Below are 20,052 nucleotides of genomic sequence, written 5' to 3'. Positions count from 1 at the left end.
AAGATTCTTTTTCTTTTTTTTCTTCCTGAACATTACTGTATGATATGGCAGGGTGCATTTTGATTTCCTTTCCCTTCACCCCCTGCCCTGACAGTGGGCAGTAAATGTTTCTCTGCTTCCAGAAGATGGAGACAAGAAAACAGCCTATAATAATGCTCACTTTCATGCTCTCTGGCACATTCCAGCTGTTTATGTCTTCAGCAGACAAGAATAGTTTGAGGTTGTTTCTCATGCTTGGGCTTTGTCTTCTATTTTCTTTGTTGGGTTTTTTTTTTTTTTGGTTGTAGTTACTGAGCGTACAAAATTCCTAGACAACTTCTGTATTTATTATATATGTTGAGGATGTACTTTGCTTCACATCACTGTATCTGCAGAAAGCCCAGGGTTTGCTTGTATTTTTTGTGTTGCTCAAATGAGTTGTACCTTACACTTGCATTTGGTTTATAGATTTTTGTTGCTGGATTCCAAGATTCAGCGTGGATAAAGGAGACAGACGTGGTCACGAGAACTCATTATAGCTGAGCATATTTAATGAGTAAAGGAAGATTGTACTTTCAAGCTAAATGGAAGGAACAAAAAAAGCAATGCCAGACAGCAACAATCTGGGTGTTGAAGTGGGGGAACAGCCATATTAGAAAGCAGCAGAAAGAAACTATACATTAATTCTGAATGCTGTAAATCATCAGCTAGTTTCTTTGAAGCGCTGATGGTCCACACAATAGCAGTGTTGTCTGTGGAGTGTTATAACACAGAGCTATTTGCAAGTTAGTGTTCAGTTTGTATTCCTGCACAGCAGGCTAAACCAAAAATCTGTTTTTAATCTGGGCTTTTTATATTTCCTGCCTAGCGTCTACCTGTTACTCCTTTTGTCTGCAAATTGTTTAACTTGAAGAAGTTACAAGCATTAACTGCTTTGTACCTTGTTTTCAGTGCTATTCTGGAGAATAATGGCAGCTGGGGCATCTCTCACACCCGAGTCCCAACAGAATCCAGACCAGGACATGTTGCACTGATAGCTGGGTTTTATGAAGATGTCAGTGCAGTTGCTAAAGGTATGCCAGCCCCAAAGGTTTGAACACTGTCCTCCAAATTTTAGTGATGTGGAAAATTTCTTATTGGATGTTTTTTTCACTGTTGATGGTTGTAAAAATAAACAGATTAATGTTTTGTAACACAGGAAAACTTAGCACCCTAATACTGAAAGCAGAAGAACCTTTTGGATTCATCTTACTGTTATAAATTTTAATTTGAGATGTAAGTGATGTTGCAAACGAGTAGAAACTACAGTGTTTTAGCTGAACTTTTGTTAAGTGGAGTTAGCAGCAAAAAGTGAAAAACCTCATCTGACAGTGGTTGCTGCATGCTTGGTGGTTAATAATGCGATACAAACCTTCAGATTACTGACTTGTTTTCTTGGGTGCTTCAATGCATTCGCCCACAAACTTCTGCAGTGTTGTCTGCCTCTTTTGGAAAAGGGAAAGTGGGAGGAATTATGCGATCTTGTCCAGACTTCTAATCAAAAGATTCTTCCTTCTGACATCTGCCACAAATGTGGGATTGGTATGAGTTACTGTTAAGAGCATCTTCAAATTTGTTAACTGCTTTATCACAGAAAGAAAATCTCGAAGGTTTTTTTGTGAAGGAGTGGAACGTGGCTGCTGGTAATGTAATACGCATGTGTGTTACTGCATAAAATGTTGAAAGCTGCAATCAAATAAAGGGGGATTTAGAATTCAGGAAAATTATTGCTTTGTAGATAGTAAACCAGCTGTGTTTTATACTTGAATCCTTGCATGATGAGATTGCCTTAGGTTTTCAGCTTATTTCTTGATGAATGGGAGTCAAGTGCAAATAACAGTAAAGAAGAGTAAAACTGAGAACCATAGCTGGATTTTGTTGTGTACAAGGAATACTCTAGAACTAAAAGACTGCATGGACTATTAGTCTTAGCTGTCAGTGAGATCTTTTGGCAATCCTGTTGAAATCCGTGTATGTTTTTTTAACAGGATGGAAGGAGAATCCAGTGGAATTTGACTCAGTTTTCAATGAAAGCAAATACACGTGGAGCTGGGGAAGCCCAGATATTTTGCCAATGTTTGCAAAAGGTGGGGTTTAAATTTCATGAGCTCTCTTCACAGTTGTCAGATAATAAAATAGACGTGCTTGCAGTTCTCAAGTTAAAGAAGTTGAATTACGAATTTCCATTTTATTTTGTATATCTGCTCTAATTTGTGAATTCAAGACCAGCTGGAGAAAAAGCTAACTTTTAAAGAAAATATCCTTATTTACTCATCGTTTAAATGGATTTTACTTAATTCTGTATACACGTTGAAGGAAAAACACCCATAGTTAAAAAAAGTCATGGTTTTTCTTTGGTTTAAAGTTCTTCCAGGTCTGCAGCTGAGGCTTTTTCTTTGTCTTGCGTGCAGCCGCCAGTGATTGAGATGATAAAATTGGAGCCATACTTTGTTAGTGTCTGTGCTGGAGAAGTGGCTTATTGCAGGCTTCAATTCCAGAACAGTTATGGGTAAAGGGAAGAACTATAGGCAAGTAGGAACTGCATGGTATTATTCCTGAAACTTGAGATATTTTTAGTGCGCAGTGTGTTGAAAGTCCTGTCAGCCCAATGGGCTGGTCTCTGGACATACAGAGTGCTGAGCAATATTTCAACAGCTTAAAAGGTCTCGAGATTTAATTTCATTCTTCTCTTGGAAGAATGAGAACAAACTAGTGGTATATGCTGTTGTTTTGTTTAAATGTTGACATAAATTAGAAAAATAAGATTGGGAGGATAGCAGTGGAATCTAATATTGGTTTAGAAAGAGCATCTGTCATATTTCTCATAATAACTATTGAACTTTTTTTGAACTCGGTCTCTCTCCATCCTCTCTGTATCTCTTTTGCCACACACACCTCTTTTTACTGTTCCTGGGATGATCTGTATAAATTTAAGTTTATGATAAACTACCAGGAAATATTTTTACAACTTATGCTTTCCCATGACCTCAGCTTACAGCTTTTATTTAGAAATATTGTGATGGTGGCTGGGGAGCGAGGAAAGATTGTATGCTGCCCTTGCACAGATTATTTGTATTTCAACAGATGTCTTGGGAAAATATTTGAGGAATCCTAGAATTTCTCAAAGCCTTGTCCTTTTGTGGGTTTTTGTTGATAAGCAGGGGACTGGAAACAGCTTTGATGTTCTCTGCGGTGATGTGCAAGGGTAATGCCATCTAGTTCCCTTATGGCTCAGTATGGCTTCTGTGTGGCACCAATGGAATTATTTTTTTGATTTCTCTAAAGCTGAACTGCCGAAGGCCTATGACCACACTGCTTGGAGAAGGTTTAGTGTGGCACCATTGGAGAAGTAGGTGCTGTTTGTGAATCACTTTGTCATGGTAGAAAGATGGTTTAATTTTAAGTGGAAAAAGGTATTTTACCTCTTCTTCCTTCTCTCCAATATAATCTTTATCTGAAAGCAACCTATTTTTGATCAAACTAAAGATATTCACTTTCTCTTTATAATGAGCTTCTGAAAAAGAGAGAGAGAGAACTTTGGCTTTTATATCACAGAAATGAATTGAATCAATTATTTATGAATGTGTAGGTTTCACTTTTTTAAAAGTTAAAAAGATGGGGGAAGCATGGCTTAAATTTGGCCCCTCTTTCCATGTTGGAAGTGAGTAGATCTTCTGAATTTTTATGTTGGTTTTGTTATCGTCTCAAAACGTTCAGAATTCCATTAACTGTTAAACCGTTTTCGTTGCATGATGAATAAGGAATACATGACACAACCTGAGTCTTGCTGTGGAGTAAAAAATGCCGTTTGCTGTCAGTATGTGTCTTTGAGTCCTTTTCCTGTCATAGAATAAATATTTCAAACGGTTGTAGATTCTGTGGAGAAGGTCAATGAAATACTCGTGGATTTCTCAGTGCAAAACACATTCACATCAGAATTGGTGGAAGGCTGTGTGATTAGAACTATTCTGAGAAAATGACTAAATATCTCTGGAACGGGCATGCAACTTATTTAATCCAAAGTAGTATTAGAAGGTGTTAGTTTCCAATATTTCCAAACTATGCTAATTCAGTATTTTAATTTTAATCTTTTTTTTGTTTGTTCCTAAGATATTTTTAGATTGAGTTTGATGGGACGTGAAAATAACATACTTTTACAATGTCTGTTTCCAAAATGTTCTTTAAAACTGAGTTTTTCTTCTAAGCTTGCCAAATCTGAAGATTTTGTCTGCAGCGTGCCAGGTCTGTACTGTTTTGTCATCACTTTGGGCAGCCGAGGTTCCATTGCTCAGCCCAGAGCAGAGGAGCTGAGGGGAGGCCTGATGGCGGCTGCAGCTCCTCACAGAGAGTGAAGGGCAGCGCTGAGCTCTGCTCTGTGTGACAGCGACAGGGCCTGAGGGAACGGCATGGAGCTGCGTCAGGGGAGGGCAGCTGGGGTCAGGGAAAGGGTCTGCAACACAGAGTGGTGGGCATGGAACGGTTTGCACAGGGCAGCGGGCACGGCCCCAAGTACCAGAGATCAAGGAGCATTTGGACAGCGATCTCAGCCATTGGGTTTGTATTTTGAGTGGTGCTGTGTGGAGCCGCAGATTAGATTTTGTGATCCTTGAGTACCTTTAAGCTTGGGATGCACTATATGCTTTTTCTCTGAATTCACAAATTCAGGAACTAGGAGCAGGACTAATGTTGTTGGTTTTTCAACCCTGAGAATGGTACTATATAGACCAGGAGGGCATTCAGGACAAGGCTTCATTGGGGTTATTCTGGAGAGTTTGTGCTGCTTCGGTATTTATGTTTGGATTGAAACTGACCTGTCAGTTTCCTCTTTTTGGTGTGCTGTAGGAACAGTGGGCTAGAAGAAAGCCAAATTTTTCACACTGCTCATCTGACTTTGTCTGTGTGCTGTTTGCTCAGTATCTTACTGTCTTCGCACCTCTTAATGGTTTTTCGGGGGTTTTTTTGCCTCTTTTGTACATATAAAATTTGCCAACAGAAGTTTCCTGCTAGCGTGGATTCTGGTGACTCATGATAGACTTGTCAGACACAAAAACTGTCTTGTTAGTGGAATGATAGCTTTGATTTCCAAAGGATATGATTTTATTGCAGGAGGAGAATTTTATTCCTAACTCTAATATTTGAATCTTGATATGAAGGGCTGCAATGCCAGGCAGAATTCTGCAGTAAGAACAGCTGATAATCTGGTATGGGAGTTTCTCGCAGCTCCAGTGGCTTCCATTACTGTAATGGCACCTACAAACAGTTGAGTTCTCTACTTCTAAAGAATGTTTTCGTCCTTGGCTGCTATCTATTTCTCTATCCTATCTTTTCTTCCTTCTCTGTTGGCCCATGGTATCAGGCATGTTGTTGCCTACCACTTCTTAAAAGACAGAAATATATTATAAAGTACATTATCTAGAAGGTTGTTTTTTCTTATTTCTTGTTTTATAAAACTTGCTAGGCATGCCAAATCTCTCCTCGTATGGCCTCATTTTGCCATTGTGTTTCTCTTTAGCAATGCAAGGTTGGTAGTTTTTTGGTTTTTGTTTTTGTTTTTGCTTGTTTGTTTTTCTGTGGTAGAAATTGAAATGGATAAGTAGTTGATGTGTCCCTTTACCCATTCTGCAAATGGCAGGCTTTGGTCTTCCGCTTTGCAAAAACATGTCTTCAGATGTCCTGTAGTGCTGTGGAAGAACAGCACAGAACTCTATCCTCCTTAAACATTAGTCATTCTCACAGTGATTGCTAGAGCTTATTTCTTCTTTTGAATTCCTTTAATCCACCAAATTGTACTCCATAATTCATTCTTAAATGCCTTGGAGTATTATTTTTTTTTTCAGATTGAGAACTGCAGTGAGTTCTAGTTGATAAGCAGTAGTAACATCTTCTGAGGGGAAGCCAGGGGGAACTGCAGCAGAAGATCTGTGCTGGCTTTCATCTTTCTAGTCTGAAAAACCTGCATCACTTGTGTGGGTTTGGATGTAATCTTAGTTAAACAGCTCCCTTATACTGGGATGTTAGTCCTTTCCAGGCCTGGGAGCTTACAAAATGGCATTATATAATTGTAACATCCAGAAAATCAGCTACAAGGTTGCTGGCCTTCAACTGATAGAAGAACATTTCCCCTTTGGGAGTTTATGTAGTGAAAGTAGAAATAGCATTCCCAAGCTGTAACAGCTCAGCCAGTGACAGAAAGATTTCCTTAAACTGCACCTAATTTCAGATCTTTCCGTAACTTCAGAAGTTAACTTTCTTCTAGGTCTTCATCATCTTTTTTCCACCTCTTTCTCTACTTTGCTTTTTGGAAATCATTTTGTCCAGATGCTGTGTTTTCGCGTCGGTGGGCATCGTGTTGTGCTATGAAGCTGGAACACAGTCCTGTACTTTTCCCCTTCAGATTTTGAATCCATATTTTAAAGATGCAGACTTGGAATACTTTCTTTTTGAAGGTGTTTGTTGAAGTTGTCTGCTTTGTTCTCAATACTATTGTCTTCAAGAATTAATAGACAGTAAAGTTGCATTCCTCCTATTGCCTGCTCTGTGCATAATGTATTATCATCTCCTCTGCAAAAGGCCCAGGCATTCAGTTTAACAACCAAATACTGAGTACAACTTCTTAAACAACAAACAGGGAAGAAAAAAAGCACAGAATGTGTGTTGAAATATGGCTCTAGATGTATTGTTTCCTGTGAGAAGTTTCTTAGTGAAATTCCTTGTTTCAAAACTAATTTATTTTACTTACTTTAACGGGAATTTATTCAATTCCTATTTGCTTTTCCATGCGTTTTCTCACCTGAGTATACTAGATAACATTGTTCCTCACCCCCCTCAGTGATGCTGATAAGCTAATGAGTTAAAATGATATCCAGGCTTGAAAATATAAATATAGGAGTAATTTAAGGAGAGACCCTTTGAATTCTCTCAGGATTGTCATTCTTGATGGATTTGTGCTCCTGTGCATCACTGTTCCTGTATTTTTGACTGATAAAAGGAAGAAAACTTTTCTTTCTGTTGTCTCCTAGTACTCTAATCTGTATTGTTTTTGCAGGTGCTACTGGAGATCATGTTTATACATTTTGTTACACAGCTGAAAGTGAAGACTTTGGAGCACAAGATGCAGCCAAACTTGATACCTGGGTATTTGATCATGTTAAGGTGAGCAAAGAATCTTTTTATACTTTGCCTATGTATAAAAAGCACAGCTGGATGACTATCATAAATAATGTCAATTTTACCTTAGATCTAGAAATTGGAAATTTTTTGAAGCAGTATCTATTTAAAAAAAAAAAAGCCTGACTTATCATGAGCATTAACAGATTATAATATGTCATTCAACGCAAATTAAACTGACTATAAGCACTGCCTTAAGAAAAGCCAAGAATATTTTTAAACATAAATTTGCATGTTATTTGAAACCCATCTTTTAGAGTACTATGAGCCATTGAAAATCTTGTGTTTTAGTTAATTTCATAATTGGTATTACGGCATAGGATAAACAAGTCTTATTAGAAATCAAATAGACAATATTATTGACTTAAGTTATGTCAAGATTCTGTCTATCCATCATGACCATCGTGTTGCTTTCCTGATGCATGTAGTTGAGTTCTGATTATTTGAGGCTCATGTATGCTGTGACTACCAAAGGAGTCACAGTTAATTTTATGTAAAACGCAAATTAGGCCCTGAAGCAGGATAACTCATTCAGGTGGTGCTCTGCTCGGCTTGACAGACATTTGTGATACTGTCACTGTTTGCGTTAATGTCCAGTGCACATCTGTGTCTGTGTTACTGTGTTGCAGTATCTGTGAATTCCTGTATCTGTATTACGCTGTTCTACTTCACCGGTCCTGGATTGAGAAGTACTGGTAGTGGCTATTTGTTTATCAATAGTGGAGTAGTTAAGACAGGACTTTTAGCTTTGTGATTCTCACAGTAACGCTAAATGTGTTTTAATGAACTTATTCCACAAGGCTATATACATGAGCTAACTAGTGTAAATGAAACCAAAACTGAAACAATATATAAATCAGATCAGTATCTATCTGCACTGAGAAACGAAGGCTAGGTCTGCCTTAAGCTATGGTGTGAGGTGAAAAAGTCCATTATAGTTCAGTAGTTTTCAATGCAAGTGATTTCCTGAGTTTGCAAGCAGAGACATGATGTGTTTTGTTTTCTGTGGTTGTTTTTTTTATTTTTCTAACACCATCCTTTCTAAACTTGCACTTGTCTCAGGTTGTATAATGTATATGAATAATAAAAGTCAAATGAGTCTGTCAGTTATTCTCAAACAGTTGTCTTAAAGTTACAACCTGCTGTCGTTTGGAGTTACGCAGCTTTATGTGGACGGTGCTTCAAAACACCTAATGGCATTTCAAACAATAATGCCATTGCTGATGACTTTCCTTAGAACCAGCACCCATCATAATTTTCAAGACTTACTTTGCCTAACTAAATTTCATGCCATGAATGGACAGGACTTGACTGACTATTGTGAAATGCTCATTCTATTAATCATCTCCTCAGTTACACATCAGTGATTGTTTCAGAAGTGTGAAACTTGAGGCTACTTGAAACAGATGTCACTCCTGTTGTAACTCCAGCAGCTGTCTCAGCTACATGATGAGAATATATACTTAGCAATGATAATTCGCTGAAATCTGATGTCTGCTTTTTCTACGTTTTTTTCCTCACTTTAATTTTATCTCAATACTTAATGGCACATCAGTTGATTTTGAGTTACGTTTCAGATCCCTGCATTTCTGTCTTGTGCTCTAGGAAGTAGAATGAAAAGGGGTACTCCCTTTTTGTTATGTAGTCAGCATGTCCCAGGCGTCATGAGGACCTTCTGTGGCTTCCTCTGCCCCTCAAAAAGATGGAGATAAAATGGAGAATGGTGTGGGCTGCTAACTCTGGCTTCCTGCAATTGCATGTTCTCTTCAGAAGTGCAAAGTAGCAGTAACTCACTTGATCAGGAGACGTGTAAACTCTAGTCTTTATGTCTACGGATTTTAAAAAGATTGCTTAACTCAAGAATGCAGGAAAAAATGTATAATTCTTTGTAGTTGCTGTAACATCTGTTTGTTAGGGTCTGAGAAAACTGAGCATAGACTAAAATGATGTGCATTTTTAATCTGCAGCTGGATCAAAACTTTGTGAAATTTTAATGTGTGGTTTAGTAACTCATGGGTGGGCCAGAGCCATGTAGGTGTGGGGCTGTTAGTGGTCTTTTTTTCTTCTTTTTTTTTCTTTTTTTTCCTTTGAAATCTTTAAAATAATGAAGTGGCTAAGTGGAATTCGGCAGGATGTGATCCATCAGCTAGTTGGGTCAGTTAATAACCTTTATGTGGATCATACTTTGACTTTGTGCTTAAAAGAAATTAGGGAGCAAATACTGTAAGACTAGGTGAACAGTGAAAGAAAAAAATGAAATTCTTTTTTATTCAGTTCTGTTTTTTAAAAATATTGGTTAAAAGAATTTTCAGGATCCAACTCATACACTTAGGACAAAACGATTAAGATATTCCAGGTGAGATGAGTCTCTGACCACAATTTATCAACACCACAATGTAGAAAACACTTTTAAAATATTGAGTTGTCTTCTGGTTTAAATGGAGATACAGATAGCAATCTTTTTTTTTTCTTTTTTCTTTTTTTCTTATTTCCTGATGACTGTTGTACTGCTCTGGTCCCTTTGTTCTGGAAGCAGACCAGACCACGTCTTCAGACTGTGCCTTATATGTTGAGGACATATAAGCTGGGAATTGGAGTCAGAACTGGATCATACTGACCTTTGAGGTCCTGCAGGCAGTGCCGTGACCTGGTGCGGATTTGAGTACAAATAGCTTTGCTCTAAATAGCAGTACAGTGGCTGAATTATTTATTTCTGTAGTGCTCTTGCATAAGCACGCTCAATTGATACAAAATCAGCGTATGTATTTTCATTCTGCCTTTCAACATTTGGTCGGTGTCTCAAAATGGCCATAACCATTCCAACTCTCGCATGAGCACAGATCAGAGGGCACAACTTTCGTCATTCAACTTAATTAAGATGTCCTGGATTTATGAGTGAGGAAGCTCTGTGGAAAGAGGAAGTTTCAGTCTTTCTTTTTGTGCATCCATGCTGTCAGCGACAGTTTATCAGCTCTATGAACAGATTGTTCTTCCAAGGAGGGCTCAATCTGAGGGAACAAGGGGTCCCCAGCAACTTGGTAGACATCAGTTGAGTCTGTCTCTTGTTCAGGCATCAGTAAATTGGGATTTGCTAGACCTTCTACATAGTAAGCTTCTTTTTATTTTCTCCTATCCAGGAATGGATATGATACTAAGATTTCATCTGATACTAATATTATGGATGTTATAACCAATTTTTTCTTGTAATATTTTAGTTAGTACTTGCATTACAAGCAACTTTTCTGTTTATTGTGAATGTTTTAATCGGAAATTTATTACTAGTCTCACTAAATTGCATATCAGTTGCAGCCATAAAAGTAGAAAGTTGGTTGGATTTGGGAAATGGGGATATCCACTTCTTGTAAAGCTTTTCAAAAGCATAAAAGTCATAGGAGAAATGAAGTTGAAAGAGAGTTCTAGCAGTAGCTCCCTGCATGAAGGAGGTCCAGTTAGAGTAGGATTCTCAGGCCTTCCTAATCACATTTGAGTACTTGTTCCAAGATCTGACTACACTCTGGTTTCAAAACCAATTAAAAAATAAGTTTCCTTATCTTATTTGAACTTTCTGTATTTTGTTTCAAATTGTCTGTTCCCTTCTTGCCTATCATCAAACCCTTCGAAGAGTCTGGCTCCATTTTCTCTTCAGCTTCCTAGTAGGTGGCTGTAAATGGCTCAGAGATCCCCTTAAACAATTTATTTTTTTTTTAAGCTTTATAGTTTATTCCCATTCCGAAAACATATTGAAGACACTTGAAGGTAATTATCACTGAACAGAGCAAATAAAAGTTAAGTAAAAAAAAAAATCAGAGGGACAGAAATATGTAATTAACATATAATGTTAGCTTGGGAACTCGTTGCCAAAGGTTTTGAGTTTTGGGAAGGAGTACCAAAACAAAAGGAAGCGTTTTAGCAGGCAGTGAGGGCACACATGTTGGGCACACAGTTTGGCAACAGCTAGTGCAAGATTAAATGTTTTTGCCCCAGCTGTTCAGTGTCCTGCTTATCAACTTGTTGCCTTTAGCAGCCTAGGATAACTCTTTGCAGTAAACTTCCAATTTACTTTTTTTTCCGTATGCAATTTTAAGAAGCTTCCATGGGAAAAAGTTTGCTCTTTGCTCTGAGAAAACATCCTGCATCTCAAGTTACATTTTCATTCCTCGTCTTGTCTTATTCTTAATTAGCTTGAGGTCAGGCAAACTGTTTTGGTTGCTGCTGCTCTGTGTTAGGAGGTGGCTGATGCTGGAGAGCGGGCTATTTTTGGAGTAATATGGGAAGCTCTCCAGTGAGAGAGACAAACCTTAGGCCTTGTTTTCCTCATGAAAGTTTCTTTTGCTTGCTTGGGTTGATATTCTAATACTTATTCATATTTCAAGATGTAATTTCAGGTATTTCCTGTATCTGCCCTGATACGTTATTTAATTAAAAATAACAAAGCAGAATTATGCTGTCTCCTGTAAATTATTGGTGTGCACTTGGAGACTTCTTTAGTTTGCGATCAGGTATGTGCAGGAAGACAGATCCATGTGGGAAGTGGAGACATCCATAAAAATAATTACACTGTTTTTAAGCCAATGCAATCAGATATTTTTTTTTTCGTGTTTTATTTAAAACATCTCAGCATTTAAAACAGCAACATCAAAAAATCTTAATGTAAGCTTTTTTTTTCTGAGAAGCGCTGAAGTTGGCAGCATGCAAATATGAATCTGAGACTTCTGTATGTTCAGGGATAAAGGGTGGAATTGAGTAATATCGTGGTATCCTGACACACCTTGCTGCCAGTTTGGTTTTCTGCTCGCTACGATGATTTTAGTTTACACAAGGTGTGAGCTTTAGTTTTTAGCAGCTCCACCATGGTCATGCAGGTATATGGTAAGTTGCTTTTGCCTTTGGTGGCAGAAATGGTTCATTCTGCCCACATTTTCCCTAGGCTCCCGTGTGAAATTCAAAACACTTTTCTCTGTGTTACTGTTACTTTGAACTAAACCTTACCCAACTTTGTTTCCTTGGGCATTTCAGTGACTAGGGAGATCATGTTGAAATAGCTGTCTGCCTGCATTTTGCATTGCTGTAATGTGGCTGGTCTAACACTGAATAGCCATGTCAAGACTCATTCAGTCTCGGGAGAAGATCCCAACCCCCCGGCATCTGCCTCGGGGATGCTTAAGTAGGACATGTGCAAGGCAGATGCATCTTCTGTAGTTCTTGTATTTCCAAAGCATGTCTTGTTTTGTTTCAATTTGATTTCTGCAAATGGGTTGCAGCTTAGTATTTTAGTTCTGCAGAACCTGCTTCCAAAGAAACAGCATTGAGAACTTTGCTTCCAGCTTGAAGTGAGTAGCTCTATATAGAGCTGTAAGGAATGGTGCATAGTCGTGTTTATGTAAGAGGCAAGGAAAGGATGCTGCACAGTTGTCTGGTATTTCTACCTAATGAGACTAGAAGAACAAAACAAAACACCTCAAAGGTGTTTCCCATCTTTGCTAAGTTGAAACTTTGAACTGATTATATCAATGGTGGCTGTCCTCCAATAGGTAAACCAGGAAGCAATCTTTCTTTCACAACTACCAGTATTATGACACAAAACCAGCTGAGTTTTAGTTTTAATAAGCTGCCTGCCATCTTTTTCCACTGTACTCAGATTGATATCTTATTGGCTTATTCCATACAGAGCTTCTTTAATTCTTCCAGAAGTAATCAAACATTGTTCTCTGCACTAAATGAAGAAAAAGTGGTCCTGTTCTTGCATTTGCTCGGCATAGATACAAATGGACATGCTCATCGGCCGTACTCAAAGTAAGTGGGGAGGTTAAGCTTATCATTCTTATTAGTGCTGGGTGCATACAGTCACTCTTTTTTTTTCCTTAACCTTGCTTTTTACCAAAAAAGACTTGCAGTCTTGAGGGTCTCTTTTGTAGGCCACATGTGTTACCATGATCACTTTTGGGCAGTTGTTGTTTTAAGATCTTCTCTGCAGAAGTGACCGATTATTTTGCCGTATATCTCGTGCCAGGTTATAATTCTCAAATCTGATTTTTTTAGCAGGTTCTCTAATTCACATTTAATCCTTGATGTAGAGAATAGTTGCATTTTCACATGTAAAATTTAAACACTTAGTGGGTTTCACATAGCTGAAAGACTAAGATTTACAGAAAGGTTTATAGAAAACAGTAAGTTCAGAAAAACTGACACCAGAATTTGTCAGCCATGGTTTGGTTTTTATAAGGCATTTGAATAAAAAGTTTAGATTTTTAACAGTACTTATCATTGATTCACCTTGAAGTGAGGTATTTGAGAACTTCTGCTTTTACTTCCTCACAAGCTTTGAATGTAGGATTTTGTGCTTTTATTTTCTCTCGATCCTTTCACACTTCTGAAATCCTTGTTCTGATTTCCTACACATCATTCCTAAGTTTATACTTGCTGCATACTTCATGCTCTTTTTTGTTGTGATGTTAAAAGATAAAGTTTTCAAATTGACTTTAGCAGCAGCAATAAATAGAAAACTAGCTGGCCAGAAGTTAATCCTTGTCACTGTCTCTAAACGGAGAAAATGAGTTTCTTGGTTTACCCTGTCTCAAACTCGGGGATCTGTGATAGTCTGTGAATAACCTCAGGCCAGTTCTTGCATTGTGAAATCTTCAGAAGTTGCTTTAAGCTAGTAACTAAACTTGCAATTTATGGTGTTTGATTTTTCCAGAATTCCTTATTGTTTGCTTAGCCCTTAATTCAGAATCGCAGAATGGTCTGAGTTCAGAGGGATCTGTATAGATCATCCTGTTCCAGCACCTCTAACATGGGCAGGGCCACCTCCCACCAGATCAGATTGCTCAAAGCCCTGTCCAAACTGGCCTTGAATACTTTCAGGGATGGGGCATCCACAGAGGGGCAGTCTCTGCCAGTGGCTCACCACCCTCATTGTGAAGAATCACTTCTTTACGTCTAATCTAAACCTATGCTTCTTTCAGTTTAAAACTGTTGCTCCTTATCTTGTCACTATACTCCCTCATAAATTTGCTTAATTGCTCTGGGTAATAAATTGTCTAATGTCAAGAACAGGTCAGGTATGTAATAAAGATAAAAATCCATTGAGACTGTAGTTCCAGGACTTTCAAACAGCAGCAAGTGGTATTTCACATTAGACTCAGAACAGGAAAGATTTTACATCTAGGATGCCTTTTGTTAGCTTGAGGTTCTGCAAGGAGTGAGGTTGTATAAACGCAAGGGACTGAACTTAATTTGTAAAACTTACTCTATACCAAATGCAGAAGTCACCTGGAATCTAATAACGTTTTTTTTCTTTTCTTTTTTTTCTTCAGGGAATACAAGGAGAATATTAGAAAAGTTGATGAGGGGGTAAAAGAAATTGTTTCAATGCTCGAAAGCTTCTATGGAAATGATGGGAAAACTGCATATATCTTAACTTCTGACCATGGAATGACAGATTGGGGTGAGCATTTTTAAATTTTGATAGTCTGCTGAGTTCGTGGTGTCTAGCTGGGTTACATGTGAACACTCCAGGAACCCAAAAGTGCCAGAACGTGTTATCATGCAGTGTGTGAATATGAATGAACAGTCCATGCACTTGAACAAGCATAGACACACCATACGTGCGAACATGTATTGGTATGAAATGGGGGAGCACAGGTGGGCATGTGTGAACACACACAGACATACCATTCCTTCTGCTTATTGTTGATATCAAGTGACAGAACTCCTTGGAGGCTAGGATTGCGTGAAGAATGGAGAACAAACAGTAGGCCACATAGCCTCATATTTTGACTGAGGTTTGTGAGGAGTGTTATAAATTCCAAAAATTTTTAAATTAGAGACTTTCATTATTATTCAAGGTTTTTATCTTCTATATGTCATTTATTGGTGGCTCTGTATACATATATTTGTATCTTGAAGCCTGTTGTACACACAGTATTAGTTGCAACATCGCAAGGTCTTGTTCACGCCTAAGTGGAAAAGAAATGGTTAGCACTTTGTGCTCTGAAGTGCCTGGGAAAGGTGGTGAATCTGGGAGCTGGTGACAAACTCACGTTTGTCTTTCCTCCCATTTATGCTTTTAGGCACACCACAAAGGAGGGGCTGTTATGGGGATTCCTTTAGAAGAGGCTGGTGCTGGAGAGCAGGAGGAGCAGCTGCAAGTACAGGAGTGAGGCAGGCGGCTCAGCCAGGCTGTTAGCTTCCGAGGGCGCAATTACAACTGCTGAATGACTTGAGGCCATTCTATTGTAACTATATATAGGGCAGAGGAGAAGAATTTCCTGTGGTGAACTCCTTTAAACAAATCTTTTTCCTTATTTTTTTCTCCAAGAATTTTAAGAACATTCCTGTCCTTGTGTGTTACCAACTAAAATAAGTCTGCCCTCCTATGCTGTGTGTGTTTGTAGCTTAATTATTGGGATTAATTGTAGCTTAATTAATTGGGATGCTTTTGAATCAAGGGATGCTAAGGATGTGGTAAAATTCAATATCTTATTGTGTGTGAAATCCTAAACTTTTCAAACAGACGACACGCTGTCTTCTTCTGTTATCAGAGATGACAAAACTATTCCTATTTATTCAGTCAGCCTAACTATTATCTGCAAAATATTTGTTTTGATTATTTTTTACTGTTGAGGTGGCCGTCACTTGCAGTAATATGTAAATTCTCATGCAGTTTTTTTCAAGTAGTGTTTTTTTAATTAATATACACGTGTGCTTGTGCAAATGCTTGTGTGTGTGTGTGTGTGTGTATATATATATATGTATGTAAAATGATATACGATCAAGAGGACCTCAGGAGGTCCAATTACCTCCTCAAAGGAGGGCCAGCTTTGGGATCAGGCAGGGCTGCTTGGCTTCTATCTATTAGGGCCTTGAAAACCTCGAGGGATTGAGCCTATACAACCCCTTTGGTAAACCTTCTCCATTTCTTCCCTGCCCTGATGGAGGGGGAAAAACTTCCATCACATGCAGCCTGACCCTCTGTTTCAGCACATGCTTTTTATTTCTTATCCTCTCTATGTTGCACAGCAAGATCCTGACTCCATCTTCTTGCCAACCCACTGACACTGGGGTACAGGCAGGTTGCTCTTTGGTTCCCCTTCCTCCCCAAAGCCATCTCTTGTCCCAGCTGAACAAATCCCAACACCTCAGCCTCTCTTCACAAGCCAAATGCTCCTCTGACCAGTCTAGGGCCTGGGATAGGACCACTGTGCCTATTCCGGTTGGTTTTCTTCCAGATGTCTGCTCTGTTCTGGGAGTCTCAAACTGGCTGCAGTGCCTGTGGGCTGTTTCACATATCCAATATGACCAGAGTAAGATAGTCCCTTTCCTGGATCTCCTCTCTTTATTCTTATTAACAAAGGCCAGGGTGCTGCTAGCCTTCCTTGCTACCAGATTGTGCTGCCGATTCACCATCAGCTTCCTGGGTGCCCTATGTGCTTTTCAGCAGGTACATGTGTAAATATAGAATGATGCCATATTATTGTATTCAGAGACCTTTCATCTGCATCATGGGTTAATTTTCTGTCAGTACATGAGTAGGTAGGCATGTATTTAAGAAAAGGAAAAAAAAAAGGTAAAAAGTATTCTAGGTGTTTTCATTATGTACTGCAACCTTTGAAGGGGGAATAAAAGGTGACAGGAGTAAGTCTTCAGGCTTTAAGAGCTACTGATCTGTCATAGTTTTGTCATGCATTTCTGTCTGAAGTGAAAGCTTGCTTTTCTGCCAGAAGCATCAGTGACTTTAAAGTTGACTTCAGTGAACACAACAGCAAAACTAATGCTTAGGTCCATAGCTGGTCTTCTGAAGGCTATTTCAGTGGCTTCTTATTTAAGTTTGTAGTATCAGCAGCTGTTGTAGTCTCTTACAGACCATTTGCAGAGTGGGATGGGCACAGATTTAGATGACTAAGAGGATTGGGAAGATTTCTTAGGGAAGAGAACATGTTCTAAATTTGACAAGATTAACGAAATTGTGGTTGTTAGCAAAGGTCAATAAAAATCACTTGCTTTCCCAGTCTGACTTCAAGATTCACCTTTAAGCTGGGATCAGAGGGGCTTCCTCACCATCAACACAGGGAGCCTCATGCTTACAGCTACTTGGTCCTGCTGCCTTACTTAGACAAATAGTGCTGCGATGTATGCTGGACCAGAGAACAGAAAACTAAACCAGCATCACCATCTTCTTCCCTTTCTCCTGAAAAAAGATGTGTCTGGGGAACAGACCCAGCTGAACATTGTTTCTTTCCCTATTGTATAATTTGGATTAGGCTGAAACCTTTAAATTGATAAGAATGGATACAGCTGCCTCTCTCAGCTGCATCTGTTTTACAGAGTTAATGGAGGTACGATCTCAATAAAATGCTGATAGAGTTAGTGGCTCAGCTAAAATGAAAACTCACCAAAAATTGTGCTTTCCTTCTACAATAGAAGGAAATAAGTGATGCCTGGAGGACAGGGAAAGCATGGTCCCCATCTGTTCTTTTCCCAAACTCTGTGAAAAAGAATATTTGCTGCTTTCAAGCCCAGAGAACACCTTACAAAGGATTTCAGTGTGTCTGAAATCTTATTTTCAGACCTTATTTTCAGAAATCTTATTTTCTTAAGCATAGAACTGGCTTTTTAGTTCTGTCATAGTAGTTGTTGTATAGGCAGCTTCTGTTATTTATGAGTTCATACCTAATTATTTCTTAATAAAGTTGCCCTTGAACCGATGCATTATTCTGTATCCTCTGTAATGGTTGAAATATATATACAAACAGGATGTGTCTGCACGCATGTACACAAAAATAAAATATGCATTGTTTTGGAGTCTTTAGACCAGTGTAGTTTGTATAACAACCTGACTGCCTTCGAAACTGGATGAAGTCCTACTGTGGCACCTCACCCACTGGCTTCAATGACCAAGCTGCTTTCAAGCTTCTATGGCTTTTGCCTCAACGCAGCTGGTATTGAGATGTCATAGTTCTAAAGGTTTTTTTCTTCTTTTGGCAACTGGTATGTTAGTGTGAAGGGAATCTGGGATGTTTTCATCAGTGATTCATCAGTTCTTAGTCTGCAACCAAGCTTTAAAACCTTAACAAATGAATTTGCATCACTGAGAAAGAATGGCAGTTGCTTTGTATCTTCTGTTTTTGAAAAGGAAGTCTAATGATTACTTGGGTAGCAAAGAAATTGGTCCTATGTGATTTCTAGGGACTTACCTAATTGCTCAAATCACCCACCATTGATTTCCATGGAATGCTTAGGGATAGACAAACGCAGTGTGTTTTGAGTAAGTGACTCCTCTGTGCCTGTAGCCTTTTGACCACTTGGGCTTTCGTTTCTATATTAATGGTTTCTTCTTTCTTTTTATTCTGCATTCAACATTACATCTTTCTAGGCTTGACCTAAGTGATACCACTTTCCCAATGTGGAGCTTGAATTCTGCCTTTATTGTTAGTGACAGGGAAAAAAAAAGCTGTGAAGCTAGAATAGGTCCTCTGTAAGAGAATCCTAGTATATTATAACAGAAACTTTATGTGTAAATGTGTAAATATATATAATTTTTATTTTTTACTCTATGCATTTTAAATTTTACACTGGTTTTGTTTCTGTGCATCTTAGGATCCCATGGAGCTGGTCATCCCTCAGAGACTTTAACACCACTGATTGCCTGGGGTGCTGGAGTGAATTATCCACAGGAAGTTACATCCCAGCTCTTTGAAGACAATTTTTTGAAAGGTATGTAAAATATAAAACTTAGTCTGAGATTTTGGTGGAATGGATGAGGTTCAACAGTTAAATCTGTTAAGCTTCTCTAGCATCTGTTCCATTACTCTAAGAGTGACATGCTTCTTGCAAGAAAGTGTGGAGAAAAAAAAAAGTTGACAATGCATGTACGTGGAAGAGACAGTAAAGCTGGGTAGATGATATCAGAGTAATTTCCAGTGAGCCATGGAACTGAAGAATTTCTCTTTGGGTATGGGAGACTATTTACCCTCCTGAAATTTAATTCCAGAGGAGATTTAATTTTTATGAAGACACCCAGAGGTTAAAAGCTATTTGTATAGAAACATGATAAGTTGACACGGTGTAAGAACCTCTTCCTAGCTCTACAGTAGGACCCTGGGAACTTGCCAGGGGAGTCCTATCTTGCATTCATCCTTGTGGCTGTTGCGAAAATGTAAACAGTCTTTCTCAATGACAAACTGTGACTCTTCTATTTTTCCCCTACATACTTGAAGAAGAGTAAACATCAGTATTTAAAACATTTAAAAAAAAATAAAATTTAATATTTCATATATATAATAAGTACTGTCTTACTGGAATCTTCTTGAGATTCTAGTGCTAGATGTGATAAACAGCACTAGCTCTTCCTCTTTCACGTGTTTCACTCCTCTATCTTAAGAAGCCTTGATTCTCTCAGGTTGTTGCTTGGGATCAATGAGCTAATTACTTCCTGTTTTGCTGGATTTTTTGTCAAGGTATGTAGATCACTCTAAAAGTAATGCCTCTATTTATTTCAATGGAAATTATAACAGGTATAAAGAGGATAAAAACACCATCTGATAGAGCAAATTCTCAGCTACAAAACTGTTCTTCATCATAATTAACACCATTAGCTATGCATTTTCCCCAGAAGACCTGCATGCTGTGCTTCTGAAAATGTACATGGCTGTTCAGAACATGGCTTGTCTTTCATGTTGCTGTTGCCACTGCTGAAATGCACCACCCATCACCTCACTGTGCTCAGTCATGTTGATGAATGTCAGTGGGTGCCATTTTTTCTGCCTGGAGGACCGTGATGACACACCTTTGCTTCATCAGCATTTCCGTGCCAGATGCCATTCTGTCAGACTGCCCCTCTGCTGCCATCTCTCACACAGCAATACA

The 20,052-nt window shown here is 38.6% G+C and overlaps 1 protein-coding gene across 1 annotated transcript in view; it reads left to right on the top strand.

The window, feature by feature from the left end:
- Positions 1–20,052, top strand: part of PIGN (phosphatidylinositol glycan anchor biosynthesis class N) — a gene marked incomplete at both ends in the record, with an annotated part of 92,683 nt that overhangs the window by 5,087 nt on the left and 67,544 nt on the right. Inside the window, 6 exon segments of the mRNA XM_079533491.1 lie at positions 931–1,052; positions 2,007–2,105; positions 7,064–7,170; positions 12,854–12,978; positions 14,502–14,632; positions 18,784–18,900. Of these exon segments, the coding sequence (XP_079389617.1) occupies positions 931–1,052; positions 2,007–2,105; positions 7,064–7,170; positions 12,854–12,978; positions 14,502–14,632; positions 18,784–18,900 (701 nt within the window).

Source organism: Tetrao urogallus, assembly GCF_951394365.1.
Source record: "Tetrao urogallus genome assembly, chromosome: 3".
NCBI lineage: Eukaryota > Metazoa > Chordata > Aves > Galliformes > Phasianidae > Tetrao > Tetrao urogallus.
The sequence above is the reverse complement of the archived record's forward strand: the minus strand, read 5'-3'. Positions and strand labels throughout refer to the sequence as shown.